This window comes from Echiichthys vipera, assembly GCF_963691815.1.
Source record: "Echiichthys vipera genome assembly, chromosome: 13".
NCBI classification, from domain to species: domain Eukaryota; kingdom Metazoa; phylum Chordata; class Actinopteri; order Perciformes; family Trachinidae; genus Echiichthys; species Echiichthys vipera.
Window position 1 is genome coordinate 23314649 of NC_139838.1, and position 21841 is coordinate 23336489.

General features: G+C 42.2%; 1 protein-coding gene across 6 annotated transcripts in view; it reads left to right on the forward strand.

Moving 5' to 3' along the window:
• Positions 1–21841, forward strand: part of LOC310956028 (uncharacterized protein) — a 46767-nt gene that overhangs the window by 23164 nt on the left and 1762 nt on the right. Inside the window, exons 3-17 of one of the 6 annotated variants that reach the window (XM_083926125.1) lie at positions 694–762; positions 990–1010; positions 5591–5754; positions 6985–7093; positions 7834–7938; positions 11887–12006; positions 12922–13073; positions 13667–13809; positions 14785–15017; positions 16040–16403; positions 17476–17635; positions 20798–20902; positions 21018–21068; positions 21153–21207; positions 21291–21563. In XM_083926125.1, coding sequence (XP_083782251.1) covers positions 694–762; positions 990–1010; positions 5591–5754; positions 6985–7093; positions 7834–7938; positions 11887–12006; positions 12922–13073; positions 13667–13809; positions 14785–15017; positions 16040–16403; positions 17476–17635; positions 20798–20902; positions 21018–21068; positions 21153–21207; positions 21291–21563 — 2124 coding nt within the window. The remainder of the gene's footprint in view (positions 1–693; positions 763–989; positions 1011–5590; positions 5755–6984; positions 7094–7833; positions 7939–11886; positions 12007–12921; positions 13074–13666; positions 13810–14784; positions 15018–16039; positions 16404–17475; positions 17636–20797; positions 20903–21017; positions 21069–21152; positions 21208–21290; positions 21564–21841) is intronic. The other 5 variants (XM_083926127.1, XM_083926128.1, XM_083926130.1 and 2 more) reach the window with 5 other exon arrangements.

Here is a 21841-nt window from a genome sequence, read left to right on the forward strand (position 1 = left end):
ATTTGCCGTTTGTGTAACGCAAATTTACGGGTAAAAGACACAATTTCAGGTGCCCGGTCCATTTTACCACAGAAAGATCCAATAGAAAAAAGCGTTAGAGAGCAACTTGCTCCATAGCTGCGCTCATCTCATCTATGGAAGCCGCAATGTTGTTTACACTGAACAGCCTCTTCTCGTTTCGTTACTTAAATCCACCTCAAAACCAACACTGATTGGTTCGGTCGCTTGGGCAAACTCCAGATTTTCTCCGCTGCAAGTTACCAGAATCATCTGCAAGTAAAATACAATGGAGCTCAAAGATCAGGATGGTCTCACAAGGCTAGTCTGAAGCGGTTCTCCTCAACTTTTTGGGTGACTTTGAGCTTCCTCCTCCGCACCAGCATCAGACAAACACAGTTAGGGACCAGCTGGTGAACGCAGAGGAGACGTTAGCAGCTAAACAGACACATCTTTGCGTCAGGAGGTGGTGGAGACCAAAAACAGAGCCAAAAGGAGAGTGAATATTGGACTCATACGTTCATCAGGTGTCCTTAGACTCGACTCCACATCACAAGTGATAAGGCTGCTCCTTCACTGCTGGATGGAAAAATAAGCAACTATTTGCTTTGCCCTGAAGTGGCCAAAAAGAAAGAAAATCAGTTATTCCCGGTTTAAGATGAAAGATTAAACTGATTATTTTCTTTTCCCCTGCAGATTCCATGAGCTCAGAGCAACGACAGAAACTTGCCAAAGAGCGGAGGGAGGAGAGAGCCAGATATATCGGTAAGAAAAATGATGAAACGGTCAAATTTTTTGATTTTTTTTTTTCTTTGAACAAATCTGGAGGAAAAAACTGGTGATGCATGAAGCTGGAATTTGTTGTAACCAACTTGATGCATGCAGATCTTCTTCTCTTAATGTATTAACCGTCCTCTTTCCTCTGTCACTCCACTCTGACGTGACTGACGGTTGTTGTCGTCTCTTATTGTTTCTCCTTGCACGGCGTTCAGAACAGCAAACTCAGGTGCAAGGTAAGGGGCTTCACTAAAACCTCAGCATCCGCAGTCGTCATGCCATTCAGGAATAACCACACTTGTGTCTGGTATCACAGTTGTGCTTTTTCTTCGTCCGTCCATGAATCGATTATGTTTTTTATTTGGCCTTTCTGTCGTCATTTGAACCCGAAACCCTGACGTTCATGTTTCCGCTTTATGTTCTTCTGCATGTCCCTCACCTACAATCATGATTTCACTTTTTGGCTGCAGAATTAAATTGTCCTCCCTTATGAAAATATTGCGCTAACCCAAAGACATGAAAGACTATATCTACTTAGCAAACACAGGGCTTCTCCCTGTGGACGAAGACAGCCAATCAGAGCAGAGCTTTGTGGGCGTTTTCACCGCAGGGGCGTCCCACTGAGCCCAGGGCGTGAAAAACGAGCGGTCATTACCATAAACTGAGACCAGGCCTCTCAGACAGATTAGATTTAATTACTACTTTCATTAGCATCAATAATGTGGTCATGCTGCAGCACAGTGAAAACATCGTTCTGCTGCCTTTTCATCGATAGTATCTGCGGTTTTAGTTTCCTGCAGTCTACTTCTGTCTGTAATTACATGGTACAAGGTGGAGGCTTTTATCATGTGGAGCGTGCAATTTGTTTTGCGAGCAGCATGCACATATTGTCATGTAGGTCACAGAACACGATGCTTACATTTATCCCTGAAGACACGGCAGGCAAAAACATTGTTTTCATGCACTTGTCAATTTTAAGACTAGAGGAAAGAAAACATCTGAAATACACATTCATGTGTTTATTTTACTGCACGTTGTCCCTCTGTAGACTCCTCCTCAGGATAGAGAATATATATGTATGTATGCATGATTCAAGATGCTAAGATATTGTCTGCAAATAGTGGTTCATATGGTCATTTACAATACATATGTTTAAAATGAGTTTTTTCTCACTCTGAGCCAGATATCCCCACTTCAGAAGAACTTAGAGACGCCAGACTTCCCAGTAGAGCTGCACCGATTAACGATCAACGGAAAAATAATTAGCAACTGTTTTGTTAAACGATTAATCAGAATAAAAGGCAAAATATTCTGTTTTCAGCCTCTCAGATCTGAAGATATTCTGCTTTTCTATGTTTTAAATCATTGACAATTGACGGACAAAACACTTAAAGGAGTTTGAGAAACTGGGACGGACATTTTTAATTAATCAATGAATCGAGAAATTAAGCTGCGGATTAATCAATGCTAAGAATTGTTGTTAAAACCCTGCTTTCCAGTTTGATTCTTATCTACATCCTGAAGGTTTTTACAGAGGGGTTTGTTCACATATCTCAGTGCGTGATTTACAGAACGTTATATCCCTAAAAACATGGTGAAGATTGAGTTTTTTCTGGTTGATGGAGTGATAAAAAGAGAGATATCCACAACCCCCTCTGCAAAAATCAACAACTGTCTTCATCCAATGTTCACAATAAATAAGATAATGTCTCATTTTTATATTCAAACGATAAGGATCCTAATGAAAGCCATAAAATGGGGAAGTTTCACAGTGATAGTTAAATGTTTTACCTGTAGTGTTTTGCTTTAAACAGCAAATATATCTAAATACATTGTAAAGAATTGATTTCTTATGCAAAAGCGACCGCGCTCTGAACATTTTGTACAAACTCTGCAAAAACGAGAATGTGAAAAGAACGCTCGCAAGCATTTAACCGGCATGTTTCTCAATCCTGCTGCACAGGACGCACACGTAATTGGATTTCTTTCAGGAAACGGATTCATGGAGGAGTGAAGAAAGCTTTCTCATTGTTCGCCGAGGCTCAGACTTCGTGTGACTCATTAGAGAAGATGAGCTGCTGAATACCGAACTAAACACAAAACACGTCTCCGCCTCACAACAGCGCCTCATCCTCGCTGAGCTAAATCCACTAAAAAAATATTTCTAATTCCGTCTTAACTCACAGCAACATGAGCTAACACTGAACCATGTCATGCCATCACTGAGCTTGGATCCAGCCTGTAACCCGCCCTCATCATCGTCCACCGTTTGAATCTGTGGTGTAAAAAAAACGCTTGTATGCAAAGATGTAAATCGAAGCGATAAGAGCGAGAGCGACGCAGCTGCTGCTCCAATGTACAGAAGGCGTCATTTACGAGGATTAATCATTGTTTAATTGTTCCCTTAAAGAAATGAGCCACAGCAGCGAGTGTGCAAAGAGAAGCAGGCGCCTGCTGCAGGGAGCTGTAAAACACAGCAGGGAAACTTCTGCTTATTTACTGTTTTCAGGATTAAAGTGTAATGAACACAGTGTCTTCCATCTGCTCCAGTTTGAGAAGCAAGAGTTGAAGTGATTAAACACTGTTGAATTCAAAGACTTGACTTTGGAGTAACCTAAGAACTGTCTTTAAATAATAATAATAATGACTTTATTTATAGAGCACCGTTAAAAACAGCAGTTTACAAAACATAAATCAAAAATACACAAATATATTTATATTTGAAGAGCTCTTTTCCAAAACGAGATAAAAGCCAATTTAAAAAAAAAAGAGTTTGAGTCACTTTGCTGTAAACAGAACCTTTTCACTGCTTCATCAGTGTTTCTGCCAAATCACTATATTGCCTTGTTTAAAATGGTCTCAAGATGCAGCCTGGTCTCACTAAAAGGCGTGTGAATGACACGCTATTTCTCTTAAGCCATCTTGCGTATAATTACAACGCATGTCCTGTTTTTTGCGTGTCATTTCACGCCATGTAGTCTCAATTGACTTGTATAGTGCAGAGATGGCGTTGTCATTTCACGCACAAATGTCATTGAGGGAAAACCCACGTGTTCGTATTTCTCCGCTACTCTCCGGAGAAATACGAAGTGGTGGAGCTTTCTGTCAGAGGGTTGTTTTTAAATCAATATTTCATGTGAAGGATGGCGGAAATAACGGGCGTGAAATGCCCTAACCCTTACCCTAACCCTAACCCTAACCCTAACCCAGACCCTAACCCTAACCCTAACCCTGGGGAACAACGGGCGTTAAATGACACGCGAAAAGCTTAATATGCGTAGACATTTAGCGAAAAGTCATGCAAGTCATGAAAAGTGGCGTGCTATTTATACGCCCTCCCATGAGACCACGTTGCAAGATGCAGTTCCTTTCCAAACCGCGACCAGCGCCAAACCTATTTTTAGCCTAAACGCGATACGTCCTCTCGACCAATCAGAATTCAGTGAGCGTTCTATGCGATCCAACATGGCGGCGCTCTGAAGCGGGAGAGTTTTTTGTTTTGTCCGTCCGTTCAACACGTTCAGACTGAGTGAAAGTGAAAAAAACGACTAAAAACAAATGAAAAACACCACAAAAACGATTACAAACAGATGAAAACACCACAAAAAAGTGAAAAAATGACTATATACTGATGAAAACTCTCGACCAATCAGAATTCAGTGAGCGTTCTAAGCGATCCAACATGGCGGCGCTCTGAAGCGGGAGAGTTATTTGTTTTGTCCGTCCGTTCAACACGTTCAGACTGAGCCATAAAAACCATTTTGACAAGATACATGAATATTAACCAAATGTGTGGGTCTGGGTAAAAAATGTAATTTTCCTGAAAACTATTAAAATGGATTTATAGCGTTTTGGAAAAGAGCTCCTCAATTACAGTATAATCAAAGCTAATAATAATAATAATAATAATAATAATAATAATAATAATAACAGTAAACCTACGGAAGCCCTAAAGGGTCATTTATGCATATATTTTATTTCCTCCATTTTCCAGAGATAACGAGATAATTTAATAGATAATGAATGAAACGTGACAGGCCTGAGATTTCCATCACACCTGCCTCGTAAAGACTTCTCATATCTTCATATGGAAAACATTGGCAGACAATTTCAGTTGGTTATTTACTGTTATGAACTTAAACTTCACTGTCGTTGTGTTTTCCCTTGATAACTATCTTGTTATCACGGGAAAACGTATCAAAAACTATTTCTTTATCACGGGAAAACAGAGGAAATAAAAGGAATGTAATGTATGACCCTTAAGGGCTTCCGTAAAAATCCAATAAGGTTCACCAAAACCATATTTACGCAACATTGTATAGAAAAATTGGGAGATGGAGCAGCATCAGAGGACAAAGGAAATGAATACAAGCTTATTATTTAATTAATTTAAGGTGCTTGCAAAGAAGGCAAATCTTTAAAAATGAGTTTTAGGAAGTGATTTAGAAAGAGGACACTGTTGAGTTACTAGATTTCACATAGATTATTGCTTTAATGCAGATTCTTATTTTCCCTTTTAATGACGTTTATGTTTTAAAGGTACGGATGTGAGCATGTTGTGAGCATGACTGTAGACCCTCTCTTTTTTTTTTACCCTGCAGCTCTTTCCGAACATTATTTAAGAAAGGTTATTTATCATCAATATAGGAAATAGGGAAAAAGGTTTTGCTTACAAAACACTTTTCAGACAATTACTCAGAGAAATGTGATCCTCAGCAACGTCTGGTTTTCTAACTTTCTTGTGTCATTTTTATTACTCTTTCCCTCCCTCTCTCTTACTCTCCTCTTACTAAATTGCACCGCGGTCGCCCTGCAGCGGTAAAGAAGGCCCAGTGGCTGGAGAAGGAGGAGAAGGCCCGACGTCTGCGGGACAGCCAGCTGGAGGACCGCAGGAGGAGGCTGGAGGAGCAGAGGCTGAAGGCGGAGAAACGCAGAGCTCTGCTGGAGGAGAAACAGAGACAGAAACTAGAAAAGAACAAGGTGAAGAAGGAGATCAAAACCAACCAAATATGGATCCAGTTTAACCCTCTGACGCCGTTTTAGAATTATTAACATTGAGCAAATATGGTTGTAATCGAAGTTATCGAACACTTTAATTGAAGTCAGGGTGGAAAAGTCATCACTATGCCAGTGTTCGTGTAAGCTGAATACTCTTATTAAGCTTAATACTTTTCACCACTCGAAAAATGTGGACGATCAGTTGTTGTGATGCCAAATGTTTGCTGCGTTCAGTTTTCCAGTGGTCATCAGTGCAGATTTTTATATCGGCTGTAATTTGAGTTATTATTGATCACTCTGCAGTGGTTTTCCAAACGTCTTTACGTCCTCTTAAAATAAAATACTGTCCTCTTGTGAGTCCTCATCACGTTACACGTTGTGCCTGTGAGTCCTGAGCCTTTTCTCCCAAACAGATGTTTTCTTTCCTACTGCAGATTGTTCAGTTTAGTTTATTTTTGTCAAGAGATTAATGAAAAGATCATTACACTCACAGCCAGCAGGCAATTAGCTTAGCTTAGCATAAAGACAGGAAAGTCGGAAACAGTTAAAAAACACACCTATCAACGCCAATAAAGCTCGTTATTTAACGCCTTGTATTGCGTTTATTTGACCCATAATCAAACAGAAAAGTAAAAATGACAATTTGTGGTTAATGCTAAACAAAGCTAATCACCTCCCGTTAGAGGTGATATCAGAATTACACTTTTTGTACGGGTTAAAAAAATAAGGTACAACACGCTAGTAGATGGATTACCTTTGGACAGAGCCATGCTCGCTGTTTCCCCCCTGTTTCCAGTATTTATGCTAAGCTACGCTACTGAATGTAGCTTCACATGGGGTCATCCCTATGTTCCCCAGTCGCATAAGCATCATTTTGTTTGTGTTAGGGGTTACGGTCAGGGTTAGGGGGTAGGGTTAGGGTCTACATAGGCCTATTTGCCGTCAAATTTGGCTCTGATTGTGGAAAAAAATAACAGACCAGAGAACACAGGATCCTTTCTGTGACAAGCGGGAAACATCGGACCCTTTTTAAAAAAAGGTCCGCTGTTGTCACATACAAAGCGGGGAACATCGGACCTGGGGAACATAGGTACTCTCCTGTTCACATTAACACTCCTGTCTTCTCCACCAGAAAGCAAAAAACAAGGTCAAATGCTTCCTTTTCCTGTTGTGAGTGTGTGACTCAGTTTTTTGGGTGCGTTGTCCCTCCAGGAGAGATATGAGGCAGCTATCAAGAGGTCGACGAAGAAGACGTGGGCCGAGATCCGCCAGCAGAGGTGGTCCTGGGCCGGCGGACTCAACCAGACCTCCCGCCGAGAAAGTGAGTTTCAAATGAACCACAACCACACGGACACTCAAGCACAATGACAGGAATAATATAATGTAAACGCTGCACAGACTGTGACTCACTGTGTCCAACTGATGCAATTCAAGGAAATAACTCGTGAAGGCGGGGTACCAGAGTCATGACCGACTCAGAAATGTAAACTTTTGTAATTCCTCAGTGAACGTCTGTGTTTTTTAAAGGCAGGAATCTGGGGTTTGAGAACCAAAGTGATCACAGAGGCAGAGAGATGAAGTAGCCGTCTTGGACATGTTTCATTAGATGAGAAGTGTCAACTGTGTTTTTTCAGAGAGCTGCGAGCTTATTCCCCTTTTCAGACCGCCAAACATGTGACGGGCTGCCTCTTTTTGGACCCGTGACACTGAGGTCAAGACAAGTGTCTCTCCTTCAAAGTGTGAAAGATCCCGAATGTGTGTGAGAGAGACAGTGTTTGTGTGTGTGTGTGTGTGTGTGTGTGTGTGTGTGTGTGTGATAATTACTTGCAGCAGAGAAAAAAAGGAGTAAATTTCTAACTACACCACACCCTTTCCACCCTTTCCTCAAATTTCCTCCCCATTTTCCCCGGCAAGTCTGAATTCCCCCAAATGTTAATGGTGGTGAGTCCCTGATCCAGACCCGAGGTGGGGAGTCTCTGTATCAGTCCTCGAGCCGGGGCCGCCTGCACCCCACGGCCGCCTTGTGAACAGTTGTTGTCTGTTGCGTTCTCTCCGGTGCAGGCAGATGCTCGGCCTCCACGGTCAACTTGCCGAGACAGGTGGACCCTGTCATTAACAACAGGCTGTCCAAGTCCTCTGCCACGCTCTGGAACTCCCCCAACAGAAGTAAGGACGACCCGACGTCAATGTCCACCAGGCTTCCTCTCCCCTCCCTCTCCCTTCCTATTCATCCCCCCTCCACCTTCCCCTCACCCTAATCTGGTTTTTGGTTTTTCTTCTTTTATGATTATAACTGTCGTCTCTGGTGGCCTGCCTGCCTGCCTGTGCTTGGTGACTTGGTCATTTACCACCTCCTCCTTATCACGGTCTCGTTTGCATCGTGGGTTTCTTTTTTTATTTAAGTTGGTTGGTTGTCATTTGATTTGCATTTTTGATCAGCTTCCCTTTCACCTCGACATCACCGAGCATCACTTGAGCATCACTTGAGCCATATTCTGTGATATTTGTTTGGATTCATGGGTTTATAAGTTCACATCTTGTCTCAACGCCTTCTTGATTGGTTGTCCCCCCTCCACTTTACTGTTGGTCGTTTGGTTTGATGGTGGTGGATATTATAGTGTGACTGTGGCAAATGAAAGCAGAACAACTAAATGTATTATATTTATATTTATCTAGATATATAGCCTGTTTTCATAGAGCTCTTTTGCTTGTTACATAGACTGTATATAAAGATGGACGGCTCTCCAAAAGTGAAGCCAAAGCATCTCGCTGCCCCCTGGTGGCTGGCTGCAGTATACGTCATAAGCCCCGCCCCCTCCAAATACGTTTTTCCTAAAGCCAGTTTCTGCTGATGCAGGTAGTGTTGGGTTTTCGTGTACGTTTGGCTTTAATGAGTTATTTGATGCATTAAAAACAGGGTGAAACGTCATGATTGACAGCCGTGATCGACTCCACAGACTGGTTGCAAAGTAACAACATGGCGGCGCCCATATCCGGGATATTTTGGCTTCACTTTTGTACCGTGGGAGGAAGTTTCTATGGTCTATGCTTAGTTATTTACAGCAAAAAAAACCCCACAAAATACAAAAACATATTTGCTCAGTTTTTCGTAATAACATGAAAACAGAGTCGCTGTGTCGTAATAGCATCGTAATTGCGGTTAACGTATTGTGAGTTACTCTATGATTCCCACCGAACTGTGGTAGCTACGTTAATCACTCGTCTCTGCTGCGCTCTCCGCAATAAAGCATATCTAGTTCAGTTACACAGTTACAGAATGAACGAAATATAAAGAAAAGAACAAGACTGTCTCTTGCATTAAGTCCCGTTGCCGAGACAAGTGTAACCACGGCCTGATCGCTGTGGTCACGATGACAGGATAATGTTTTACTTGTAAGAAGAAAATTATGTTAGTTCTTATTTCAAAAGTTACATCTTCTTTAAGTTATAAACCAAAACAAATCATCCAATAATGGTCGGTATCTTTCGCTTAAAACCGTGAACGTTAACCTCGTGGTAGTGCTGTAGCTAAAGTCAGAGGATCACCAATGTGTCACTGGTTCATCCTCTGGGGAACATGAATGTTTGTAGAAAACCATGTGACAATTCATCCATTAGACGTTGAGCTATTTCAGTCTGAATCAAAGTGATTGACTGACCGACACCAAGCCAAAAGCACGACTAAATACTTCTAAATGTTGTTTTAACAGGAAGGTTTCCTTAAATAAGAAGAAAGTGTTTTGTAAGGTGGTTGGTATGTTTTAAAAATTAGGAAAACGTGTCAAGACAACATGAAACAGATCTCTCTATAACACAAAAGGAACTCGTTAAAGCAAGAAACTGGGCCGATGTTTATCCGTCGGGGCGGCAGTGACACGCTGCGGTTATACGACGAGTATTTAAATTGACTTGTTATATCAAACTCATTTCATCTGACTTCCTGAGTTTCCACGTGCACATAAGCAGCGCTGTCTTCATCTCAGATTCGTCTCGCCTCATAACTTTGTGTCATTACCGATCGTATCACCCGCAGTGCAATCACCAGCTCGGCTCCTCGGCTCCCTCGTCGCCGCAATTCAGACTCAGATTTTGTGCTTGATAATCACTAATAATGACGAGCAGATGCTGCAGGAGCATGAAGGGGCGATTTCAGAGCTGAATCCTATTAGAGTCGATATCAGAGCCCGTGTTTCCGGCCTTTAGGAGATGCTCGGCGTAGCAGTAATAGTGCGTCAGAGGGTGGGGGACGCTTATAGATCCAGGCTTCAATCTACCTCCGGGTGAAGAGCCGATCACCAGGCAGCAGCTCAGCTCAGCGCAGCCTCCTCTTGCCGCATTGGAGAAAGAAGAAGAGGAGGAGGAGGAGGAGGAAGAGAAACCGCTGTTGCCTAGCAACGGGAGGTAGTCGGGTTATCATAAAACATGAAAATGATCCGTCCGCACGTACAGCAGAGGTGATCGTTACATAAGAAAGGCCCGTCTATGATGCAAGGACCGTTTTTTGGGGGGGGGGTTTTTGTGTCAACAACAAAACTCGCACCCCGTGTCCTGGCAGCGCTGCTGTGATTGCACTGTCACCATGTGTGTGTGTAACAGAGAGAGAGGAAGCAGTGCACATGGTCGAGTTGTCACTAAAAGTACGTCTTTGCACAGCATTTTGTCCGTTTTTCGTCTTGAGAGACTGGGAACCTGGAGCTCATGTCGAGATGGTGCATTCTGTGTCTGTCTGCAAGTTTCTGTTTCTTTGTACTCCTCAAAGGAGCAGGATAGTACTGTTAAATAACTCAAAACCTTCATGTTTTACTCTGAGATACCTCATTTGGCTCAATCACATCCTCGGACAGTGATGGGAAGAAGTAGGCAGAGGTTCCCTGCACTGTCTGCACGTCTTACCTTTAAATTATTTGACGGAAAATGCTTTAAATGTTTCTTTAGTTCAGAAAGACGAGCCATTCTCTAAATCTGAGCTCTCGATGGTCTCTTTCTCCGTCTGTTCCCTTTCTGGGTTTTCTAGCATTTATTAAAAAAAACACAATAATTTATCTGCCATTTATAGTTTCTAACAAATATCTTCTTCAGACTGATTTGATTCTGACAGAATCAAAGATGGCGCCTGACGTTTAAAAAAAAAGCAACTTCTCAGACATCAAGTTTGCTTTACTCATGAGAGAATGATGCATTGGTGTGTGTTTTCCACCCGTCATTACAATGCATTTGATTGTGTTCTGCCGTTGTTGGACGTCATACAGTACGTGCTGACTTTACATCACATGACACTCAATAACGGCTCCAGGTTCACACTGTGTGAAACCAGAACGGTGTCAAAGTCAGAGTGTGTCATGCTAATGCTGAACTCACCAGAGAGACTTTACACTTTGCATTTGGTTTGACTTTGGTCGAGTAAACAGGTGATTTTTGAGGTGTAAGTAATGGAAATTAACTTGGGTTTGCTCCTCTGTGTGTGTGTGTGTGTGTGTTGTTTTCTAATGTCTGGTACTGTGTGGCTAAAGGTCAGTCTTTCATCCTGTACTGTACGTAGGGCTGGGTTTAAACCATTTTCCCATTCAAAACGGTTTTCATTTCAATGATCCGATACCAAATTTTTTTTTTTTTAATGTACTATATGAAACTAGAAGACTTTAGGCATTTGTACCAACCATGTCAAGCACCTCTTGTCAAGAGGCGGGTTAAATACGCTACGCTGTTTAAATAATGCACCATTTTAGAGGGTTCCTTGTGCAATTTGCACCATTAGTTATCTGAGAATGTCTTTGATATCCAAGAGAAATTGGTTTAATGACCGAATTGAATCGGAAAATCGAACCGAATCGAGACCTTGTGAATCGTAAATCGATTTGGGGAAATCGGTGGCGGTACCCAGCCCTGACAGTGTTCAGTAAGCGTACACGTGAACGCAGCGTGAAACTCCACTCTGCATCATTCAGCGTGTGTGAAAAGAGGGGGGATGTGCTGCGGTGTCATCGGTGTGGAGCGAGCACTTCCTGCGGGGGGTTTCACCTGAATGTAGGAGACACCGGGGTGCGTTTGTGGTGAGTACCTGTGTGTGCAGCTGTGACAGTAACCCCCGACTCTGACGGCGCCCTCTTGTGTCAGCCCGCAGCCTGCGCCTGAGCCCGTGGGAGAGCCGGATCGTGGAGCGGCTCATGACGCCGACGCTGTCCTTCTTGGCCCGCAGTCGCAGCGCCGCCACCCTCCTCAACAGCAGCGACTCTCGTGAGTGTTTGTTGGACCCAAACCTTGAGCACTAAATAACATTTTTCACTCTTTATCTTTTCCCCCTTTCTTTTGCTCTCTTCCTCCTCAGCTCTATGTTTTTATCTTTGTTTTTTATTTATAACCCTGTGGTGATATTGCTCATTTCTTTCTTGACCTTGAAAACAACAGGTAGTTAAATAATCTTCCCACAAGCTCCAAGTTTTAGATCACATCATTTGACCTCCAGTTATCTCTATAATATCTTCTAGATGTTCAAATTTCCATTTTTTGTTTGTCAAAGTAACATTAAAAGCTGAGTTTCCACTTAGAATTGCAATGTAATTAAGTAAAATGGCCAGAAAAAAATAAATAAAACAGAGAAAAGCAGCAGAATCTCACATTTGAGAAGCTGGATGGAGAAAATATTTAGCATTTCTTTCTTATTAGAAGATGATTCGATGATCAGAAAAGTTGTCGCGTAGATTCCTGAAGGGGAAACGACGTCTTTGCTGCTTTAAAGAATAAAGATACAACCGGCTCTAATGGATAAAAATAAAAAGATGATTAATATTCACACACAAAAATCATCAAGATTCTATTAAAAAACAGTAAAATAAGCCTCCTTCTCCTCCGCTGTCATTGAATTATCCGTCTGATTGAGTTATTGTCTCTCAGCATGTCGTGTCGTCGCTGAGAGGCTTTTAATTATCACTCGGCATGCTGTGTGTGTGTGTGTGTGTGTGTGTGTGTGTGTGTGTGTGTGTGTGTGTGTGTGTGTGTGTGTGTGTGTGTGTGTGTGTGTGTGTGTGTGTGTGTGTGTGTGTGTGTGTGTGTGTGTGTGTGTGTGTGTGTGTGTGTGTGTGTGTGTTTGTGTGTGCACCCCTAAAAACCGGCCCTGCTGTCGCTCTCTCTGCACGTTCATGTCTCACTCAGACTCTCACCACTGCTCCCGTTCAGCCTCCGCCAGCCCGCTGAACGCCAGCTCCCATCACCACCCTCACCGGAACGCCGCCGAGCGCTGGAGGGTCTCCTCCGCCAGCACGCCGGACATCACCCAACGCCAACGCCGGCGAAACTCCACGCCGGTAGGCACACATAATGACTCTCGTATCCAGAAACCTGCTGTAAATATGTATATTTTTGTACATAATGAGCAGGATTAAACTGCTTTATTGTTCTTTTTTTGATTTTTCAAAAAGGCACGCATCATATTTATCATAATACATGTTATTTATAATCAAGACAATCAAGCAAGTATCAATAACAGGTAAAGGGAAGGAAAAACTAGACATAAATAACAAATAAATTAAATAAAAATCAAGAAAGAAAGAAAATAATTCAGGAAATAAGGTGCATGGATATTTATACAGATGTAGAGCTTTTTCAAATTTTATATTTTACATATTATTTGTATATCATTAATAAATACATCAAAAATAGGAATTGTTTTTAAGAATTGACATTTGTATAAAGTATTTTTCCAAAATAATGAGATTATTGTTACCAAATTCCACTTTTTTGTCATCTAGTTGGAGACCAAACTTTAGATTTTTATTACCTTTAATTCTTTATACGACAGTTTTACATGATGTCTTACAGTGTGATCCAGACGGAGCGTCAATAATAATGTTATTTGCATCATCCTGAGGTCCTAACTGGTTATCTGCCTTTTCTGTAGGTGGACAAAAAGAAGAAGGAGAAGAAAGACAAGGAGAGGGAGAATGAAAAAGAGAAGAACGCTCTCTCAAAAGACAAAGTGCAGAAGAAGAGACAGACGACGTCACCCGCCGCCACGACCCAGAGATCCAGGCCGGAGACCAGGTGTGTAGAGCAACCCGTCCCATGAGAGAGAGAGGGAAAAGTTGAACACCATGTAAACACCATAGACCTACAGACCTCGAGAACTCCTTCAGTTCCCCGATAATTCACATGCATGTGAACAGCGTTCCCGGATCACTGTTGGGTTTCTCGTCTGCGCATGCTCCCCACTCTTCGGCAGTGACTTTTGACTCAGAATAGAATAAACCAGAAAGCAACAGCGCTGAAAACAACGTGAAAAAACAACAATAACAGAGCGTTACCTTTAAACCGAGGGAGAACTTTGCAACGGCAAGTAACATTACAACCAAGAAGACCCGTTTCTGTCGTAACTCTTTCCAATGGTCGACCGTTTGTGATTTTGACAAACCAGAAAATAAAGCCGTACTCAGACCAGCTGTATGTTAGTGGAGCGCCACCTACTGGACCGGAGGGCGAGTTACTCCCGTCATTTTCCCATTTAACCCGCTCTCATGTATACCAGGGGAACTTCAATAACCTGATGCGTTCGCATGCACATCAGTAACCCGAAAATGACCTTAACTGGGGTAAGGTCATTTTCAGGTCACTGATGTGCATGTGAACGCATCGGGTTATTGAAGTTCCCCTCGATGTGCATGTGAACGCGCTCACAGAAAGAGTGTGTGTGCTTTGTCCTCTGAGCAGGTTAATGTCTGACAGGTGCTGTAATCTAACTACTAACTGGGACTCTGCTGGACACCGTTCAGTACCGAGGGCCCGTCTGCCAACAGCAGGTCCGTTTGTGCCAGACAGAGAGGGGTTTTCCTCGGGTGGGGGAAAGATGGCTGCCTGCCTCCCCCTCCTCTCAGGTTACACCCCCTGCAGCCAACGAATCACAGAGTCCCTTTAATGTGACCTAGATAAGAGCTTTATGGAGTTTACTGGGAACCTCGTTACCACCAACTCTCTCTTTGACTCCTATTTCACTTCCACATCCATCTCCTCTCTTCCCATCAGCACCCCGAGGCCCAAAAACAGACCTCCGTCACCCGCCGCCCCCAAAAGTCGGCCTCTTTCCCCCCTGGTGCCGGCGGCAGCGGCCAAGAAGACGCCTCCCCCTCCTCCTGGCACCAAGAACCGACCCAAACGAGCCCAGACGCCCGCCAGGGTGCAGCCCCAGACGGTCACTGCGGTCACCGTGGAAACCAGCCACGAACCCCAGCAGCCCGACACTTCAGAGGAGAAAAAGAGTAAGTGTGGTTACCATGGAGACGGTAGCCAAGATTCAAGGTGACCTGGAGGTTCTGACCGACATCCGTGTTACAAACCAGACGAGGGATGTGACGTTCACACTGTTACGCTGCGGAAACAAAGCTTTATTTTTATTAAATATGCCACACAGTTTTATACGTGGAGACATTTACAGAGCTCACACAGTACAGCGAAAAATCATGCATACATTAAAACCTCTGTTTCTGCTAGTTCTCCTAAATGTGGAAATATAAAAAGAAACAAATACAATAATAAATTAATTAAATAAATAAAGTCAATTTGGAAATATGGACATGTAAAAAGAAATTAATTAAAATAATAAATAAGTAGATTACAAATGGGTAAATATTAAGATGAATACAGAATATAATAAATTAGGAGATTAAAACATTTTGAAATAAATACAATATGTGGAAATATAAAAATAAATAAATAGAATAATAATTATATTTATAAAAATGGAAATGAATAAATAACACAATAAAATATATATGAATAAAGAAACGTTGAAATACAAAAATTAACAAATAAGATAATAAATAAATACAAATATATGTAAATTAAAAATGTGCAAATAAAAATAAAGGTTGATTAAGAAATTCTGAAATAAATGAAAGAATAAGTAAATACAAAATATAAAACAATAATTTCTATGTAGAATTTTCATTTATTTTCCCATATATTTCATATGTATTTATATATATTTTTTTTAATATAAAATTATTTATTTATAGCATATGTATTTACTTACTTGTTGTTTTATTTACTCCTCTTTATAGTTCCATATTTATATATTTTATTTTTGACAGCTTTATTCTTTTTATGGCGCTGTTCTGACCACAGCGGTGTTTCCATCCTAAACCCCAGATAACCAGGGCTCACCTTCTTGGGTCTTGCCCGGAGCTCCACATGTTTAGCTAATTTCTTGGTAAACCAGATGTTTGCGTTCTTACTATTGTGTTTTAAGAAACTGAACCTTTATTTGTCTTCTCTCTGACAGACTCCAGTAATGTCCCTGCCATCGTGGTGTCCTCTGAGCCGGTTACACCTCTTTCCCTCAGCCCAGCCGCGGCATCAGCGGCCTCTCCAGCTGCTCCACATGTAGAGTCGGCTGCTGCTGCTCCGGCTGCTCCGGCTGCTGCTCCGGCTGCTGTAGCCTCCACCAGTAATCCTGCTCCTTCTGCTGCACCCGCCGCAACCACCGCAACCACCACTACCACCCCGTCTGCACCAGCCAGCAGGCCGTCAGCCGGCACCAACAACCCCGAGGAGGCGGCTCGTGTCCTGGCAGAGAAACGCAGACAAGCGCGAGAGCAGCGGGAGAGAGAGGAGCAGGAGCGTCTGGAGCAGGAGCAGAGGAACAGGTCGGACTTAGTGTCAATATTTATTTTATTTATGTATTTGTTTATTATATCTGGACAATGCACATTAATAAACACATACAACAGTGCACGTAAATGTGCCAGATTGTAGCCGGGGGCTCATTTCCATCTGTAGTCCTTTAGGCAGGTCGATGTTACAAGAAAGAGAAAGAAGTGACAAAGGATATACAATATTAAAATTTGCTTTAAAAATCAGAATATCAATCAAAACACCTGCTTATTCTTTGTATAATGTCACTTAATTTCTGTTAACAGTGATAATGTGGAATTAAATTTCATCTTTACTCAGAAGACACGAGACATAAAAGGAACAAAATAACAATAACACCTCACAACACGGTGTAACTCATCGAACAGTCCTGCAGTAAAAACCTGAACTTATATCGTATTGCATCGTAGTGAGATTTTTTTATCACTTTCGGCAGAAAAATAAATAAATAATGATTTTGTGACGTCATTAATTTCATAATAACTGTTTTGGCGGTGATGAAAAATATTAAATTCCCTGACAGATCTGCTTCATTTAAACCCAAATATATAAAAAACAATTAATAGAATAAATTCATTAACATCATAATTCATTATTTATTGTAAAATTTGTCATTGACATTTATTTTTCATGCTACTTGTAGACGTAGATGTCACTTTTTTTCATGTTCAGCTGCTTAAAGCCTGTGAATGAATTGTTTTATCTGCACTTGTACTTTTGAATATACTTATATCATTTCTGTAATTATGACCAAATCACACACTTTCCCCAGTAAACGCCCCACAAAATTATTAGAGATATAGAAGTTACCTTTGTTTTGTGGAAACATGGATGTGTTTTAATGTTTTTCACAGTGGAGGTTTTGAATTTCTGTTAAGTTCCTTATTCAACAGTCACTATCTCTCAGTTTGTGGCCTCAGGCTGCGACACTTTTAGCCTCAAGTCAGTGAAGAATGACTTCTGATGATCGTGTGAGGTTGTTCTCAGTTTTAGAACCCCGTAAACAGCAGATATATAAAATGAACATATTGTCTGTAACATAACACGGATGTTACGTCTTTTCAGGATCCTCCGGGAGGAGGCGATGGTCCGGGACGCAGAGGAGAGGAAGCGCAGAGAAGAGGAGGCTCAGTTCATGGCTGAGCAGCAGCGTCTGAGGGACGAAGCCCAGCGAGCTCAAGAGGAGAAGGAGGCGCAGGAGGAGAACGAGAGGCTGCAGAGACAGGTCAGTCACCGGGAAACATACGTGGGATTGAAAGCTGTCAAACAATATTACCTTGTTCCAACCAGGAGAAGGGGAAGAGAGCCAGCAAAAGCATCTGGCACCTGCCTCGCTGAGAACAAAATACATAAAAATCAGGCAGTTTTGATCCGTGTTCGTTGGCGGTGTATTTTGTCTGGAGTTGTTGCGAATGCCTCTGATACTGCCTGAAATGCTGGATCAAGTGTCAGACAGTATGCAGATCGATGCACCGAAGATTATCCAGGATATTTTGACTTTTTCTCTCATTTTTCATGTGTTTTCAAGGATGATTGGGAATCCTGGAACCCTGCAGTGACCACGTTAACATGCACAAAATATCCCAGTTTTTGCTCTTTTTCCAAAAAGGACGATATTCCAATAAACTGTTTAAATGGAGGATGAAAATTAATATTCCACACATATCCCTGTTTACCTGCAGCAGTGCAAAACAGGATTTTCCACCGGCAAACACAGCCTCCCTCTTTCCTTCGACCACCTTCTTTAAAGAGGCCGTGTTGGGTATGGTAAAATGTTTCTCCTTCAAACCAGAAATGTTTTCCTTTTGCTCATGCATCTTTAGCTCAGTCCTGCAAACTGTTGTTGGTCTGTATACACTACAGCAACCATAGCAACGCACAGCTGACTGTAAACTGTAAACAGGCAAGAGGCCGTAAACTGAATGCTTCTTTAATCTGAATCATACCGATGAACCCCACATGTCTTAATTAGTAGATGCTACATTTGGAAAAACGCCTTTTTTGGAATATCCAAATATTATGACGTTGCATGACATGAATTGGGAATATGGTCATTTTTGGAATATTGTTGAATATGCCTGTAAACGTAGTCATTCTTCGTTCTTAACTGTAAATACTGGAAAACCTCTAATTTTCCATTAACCATCATGCATCCCTTTGATCCCCACACAGTAAGCCCATTTACCATCTGGGCAGATTAATGCATACGAGGATGCCTGAGCTGTCGGGGGTTTCATACTGTACATGAGCCCAAACGTCCGACTCCCACACCCCTTGACTGACTGTCTGGCATCTGGGCAGATTAAAGGAGGAGAGTATGTGCTGCTGACACGGACGCTTCGTTAGAGAGAGGCCCCTTGTCTGCCTGGGCAGATGCCAGCTGGTGACCTCCATAATGGTGATGAGCAGAGGCTGAGGGAGCCATTGTGATGGAGGGGATAGTGACGGGCCTGTGCTGCCTCTGTCTCGTACACTTGGCTCTGCAGTGGGCTGACAGTCAGATAAGCAGCGTCAGTGTAAACCACGCCTGGAGCACTTGGCTACGCTCGACTCCCCTTTTCCCTTCAATCGGACCATTGTTCCACCCTGACAACTCCAGGCTAGAGTGGCCTCGTATTTTGTTCAGAGCTCACATGTTGCTCTCTCTCTGTAATGAAACTGAAAATGTGAGGGACTGTCTGAAGATTTGTGTCCATGAACTGAAAACCAATCGCTGCAGTTAGAAGTCAGTGCACTTTGGTTTAAGGTGTGAAAGAGCTGTGTTTGGTTGTTTTTGTTTTAACAGTTTCAACGGTTGACAGATGTGATTTATGCACACATCATAATGTTTGTTTTCACTGCAAACTTCAATCTGTTGTGTTTGGTGCTGAATCTAAATACCCGCTGAAGCAAGAAGTGGAGTTACTGAGATAATGTGAGCTCTGGCCTGAAGGCTGCACGACAGACTGAGCGCGTGCTGCCCCCTGGTGGTCAAGAGCCAGTACAGTACATTAACACACAACGTGAACACCAGTGCTGGGAGAAGATCTTTACCTTCACCACACTGTGAAAATACTCTGCGTTAAAATGTCTAAAACCGACTACATCTATGTCATATATGTTGTCGAGTTGTGTTCGTACTTTATCTCAAATGTTTCCAACAATGTTCAAACCAGAGGAATCTGAGAGGAACATTATCTTCAAGGAAATTGTTATTTTTTTGATTTATTTAAATATTCAATTTATACAGAAAGTGTCAGACACTGACATAACACAACATATGGTTAAAAAAACAATGAATAGAATAAATTAGAACACAAGTCCGACCAAAATTGCTTTGTGACATTACATTAAAAAACAACAACAGATGGTTTAAAGATTCATCAGCATGCCCGCAGAAAAAACACAAGAGCCGTCCACATCCATAACTTTTGAAATGAGGGAGTTACCAGGAAATATTTTGTGAAGAATTTTGAAAAGAGTTTCTTTTACTCTGTTATGAATACGGTATTTGTGAGGTGAAAGTCTGTCCTCTTAGGATTGCAATCAAGGAAATGACTTGTTACGTATGGTCGCCTGTCAGTTGCTTCATATCACCTTCGTGCATCAGCGTTGTCTTGAACAGTGTACCAGAAGCTTCATAAATTGACCTTTTATCCAGCTTGAAGACAATTTTCTTAATGCACTCTTTAGATCTTGTTGTTTAACTCTGTATTTTAAACGTAAGAAGGCTTTTAGTCAGTGGACGTGGATCTTAGACCTGAGGTAAGCAGTTAATTTCTGGTGATTTTGGGCTAAAAATCCATATTAATCATTTATCATATTGTAACTCAAGTGCACTAGAAAACTAGACTTCTGCGCCTCCTCTCGGCTGTTTTCAAGCTTTAGAGAATTGAGCTTCTGACGGGAGACTTTGGCCAATAACAGGTCATTTCAGAGAGAGAGAGCGTTCCCATTGGTTCAGGACAGAGAGGGGAGACGAGGTAGACGACTCTGCTTTAGATTCTTTTATTTTTAAATCTGTTTCTTTCCGAGCTTTAAGTTGTCAGAGAAGCTGAGCCCCTCCGCCAATGAGCCAAACGTCATAGGAGAAGCACTGATTTCTATCGTAAAACTGCTTAATTCAGTGTTTTTCCAGATTTTAATGACTATGTCCGTTTGTTTTGGAGAGGAGGAGACCTTTGAAGATAATTCAGCTCCTGATAAAAAAAACCTGAACAATAAACAAGCTGACAGCAGTGAGGAAAATGGTGAAGACAATATCTCCCATGATCTCGCGCTACTTAACGACTTAAACTACGTCACTGTTTTGATTTTGAGACCCTGGGCAGGAGACAATTACGTGTTGTAAGTTTAAGTTGTATTTTCATCAGCTTCATATTAATGTTTCTATTTCTTTTCTCTTCAGAGGGAGGAGTCTGAGGCCAAAGCTCGTGAGGAGGCCGAGCGTCAGCGCCTGGAGAGGGAGAAACACTTCCAGAAAGAAGAGAAGGAGCGACTGGAGAGGAAGAAGGTGAGGAGAGACCGAGAACAACAACTTTGCAGTTCACAGAGTTCACTCTCGAGTTGATCCCAGTGCTTTTTTCCCTCTCATCTAACTGACTGATCTCTGTGTCTGATCTGCACAGCGCCTTGAGGAGATCATGAAGAGGACTCGGAAAAGTGACGCAGGAGAAAAGGTTTGTTTGATTCCTTTCAAACAGAGGAAACTAATCTTCCTCCTGCGTTTCATAACAGACGTTTCTTTGCTCTTTTCATCACAGAAGGATGTCAAAGTGTCTCCACAGGTCAACGGCAAAGACACAGAGAACAGTAAGGGTACGTGTCCCAGTTGCTTTGTCTTATATACAGTCTGAGATCAAAATCCAATTCATTATTTACTCATTATTATCTTTCTGCAGCTGCAAACCTGCAGAGTCCTGATGCGGCAGTCCTCAGCCCATCGCAAAGTGCGTCCGCCGCTGTCGTCAACGGCGTCCAGCCCTCCTCCGCTCACCAGAACGGCGTCTCAGCCAACGGAGAGGCGGCTGACTTCGAGGAGATCATCCAGCTGAACAACAGCGGGAACCCGACGCAGACTCAGAGCGGTCTGGTCAGCGAGCCCATCCTGGCGTTCGAGGGCGGAGAGCCCTTCCTGATGAAGACGGGCGCCATGAAGCCTCAGCATGTCGCAGGTGAAGAGACACCAGATGTGATTACACAGCAGAGGCTGGCGTTCCCTAAACACACAAAATACTCACGTGTACAATAAATCAGGTACCAAGATACTCCTTTGATCCTGGACGAGCCCCCATTTTTCATGTTCCCCACGCCGTCAGGGGATCAGAAAGAAATAATAAAATAACGATAGAACAAAGATGAGAAAGAAAGAAAAAAACAAAGATAAATGTTCAAATATAAGGGATTCAATGACATCTTAAAGCTAAAGTCGGTAACTCTCCTGTCATTATGT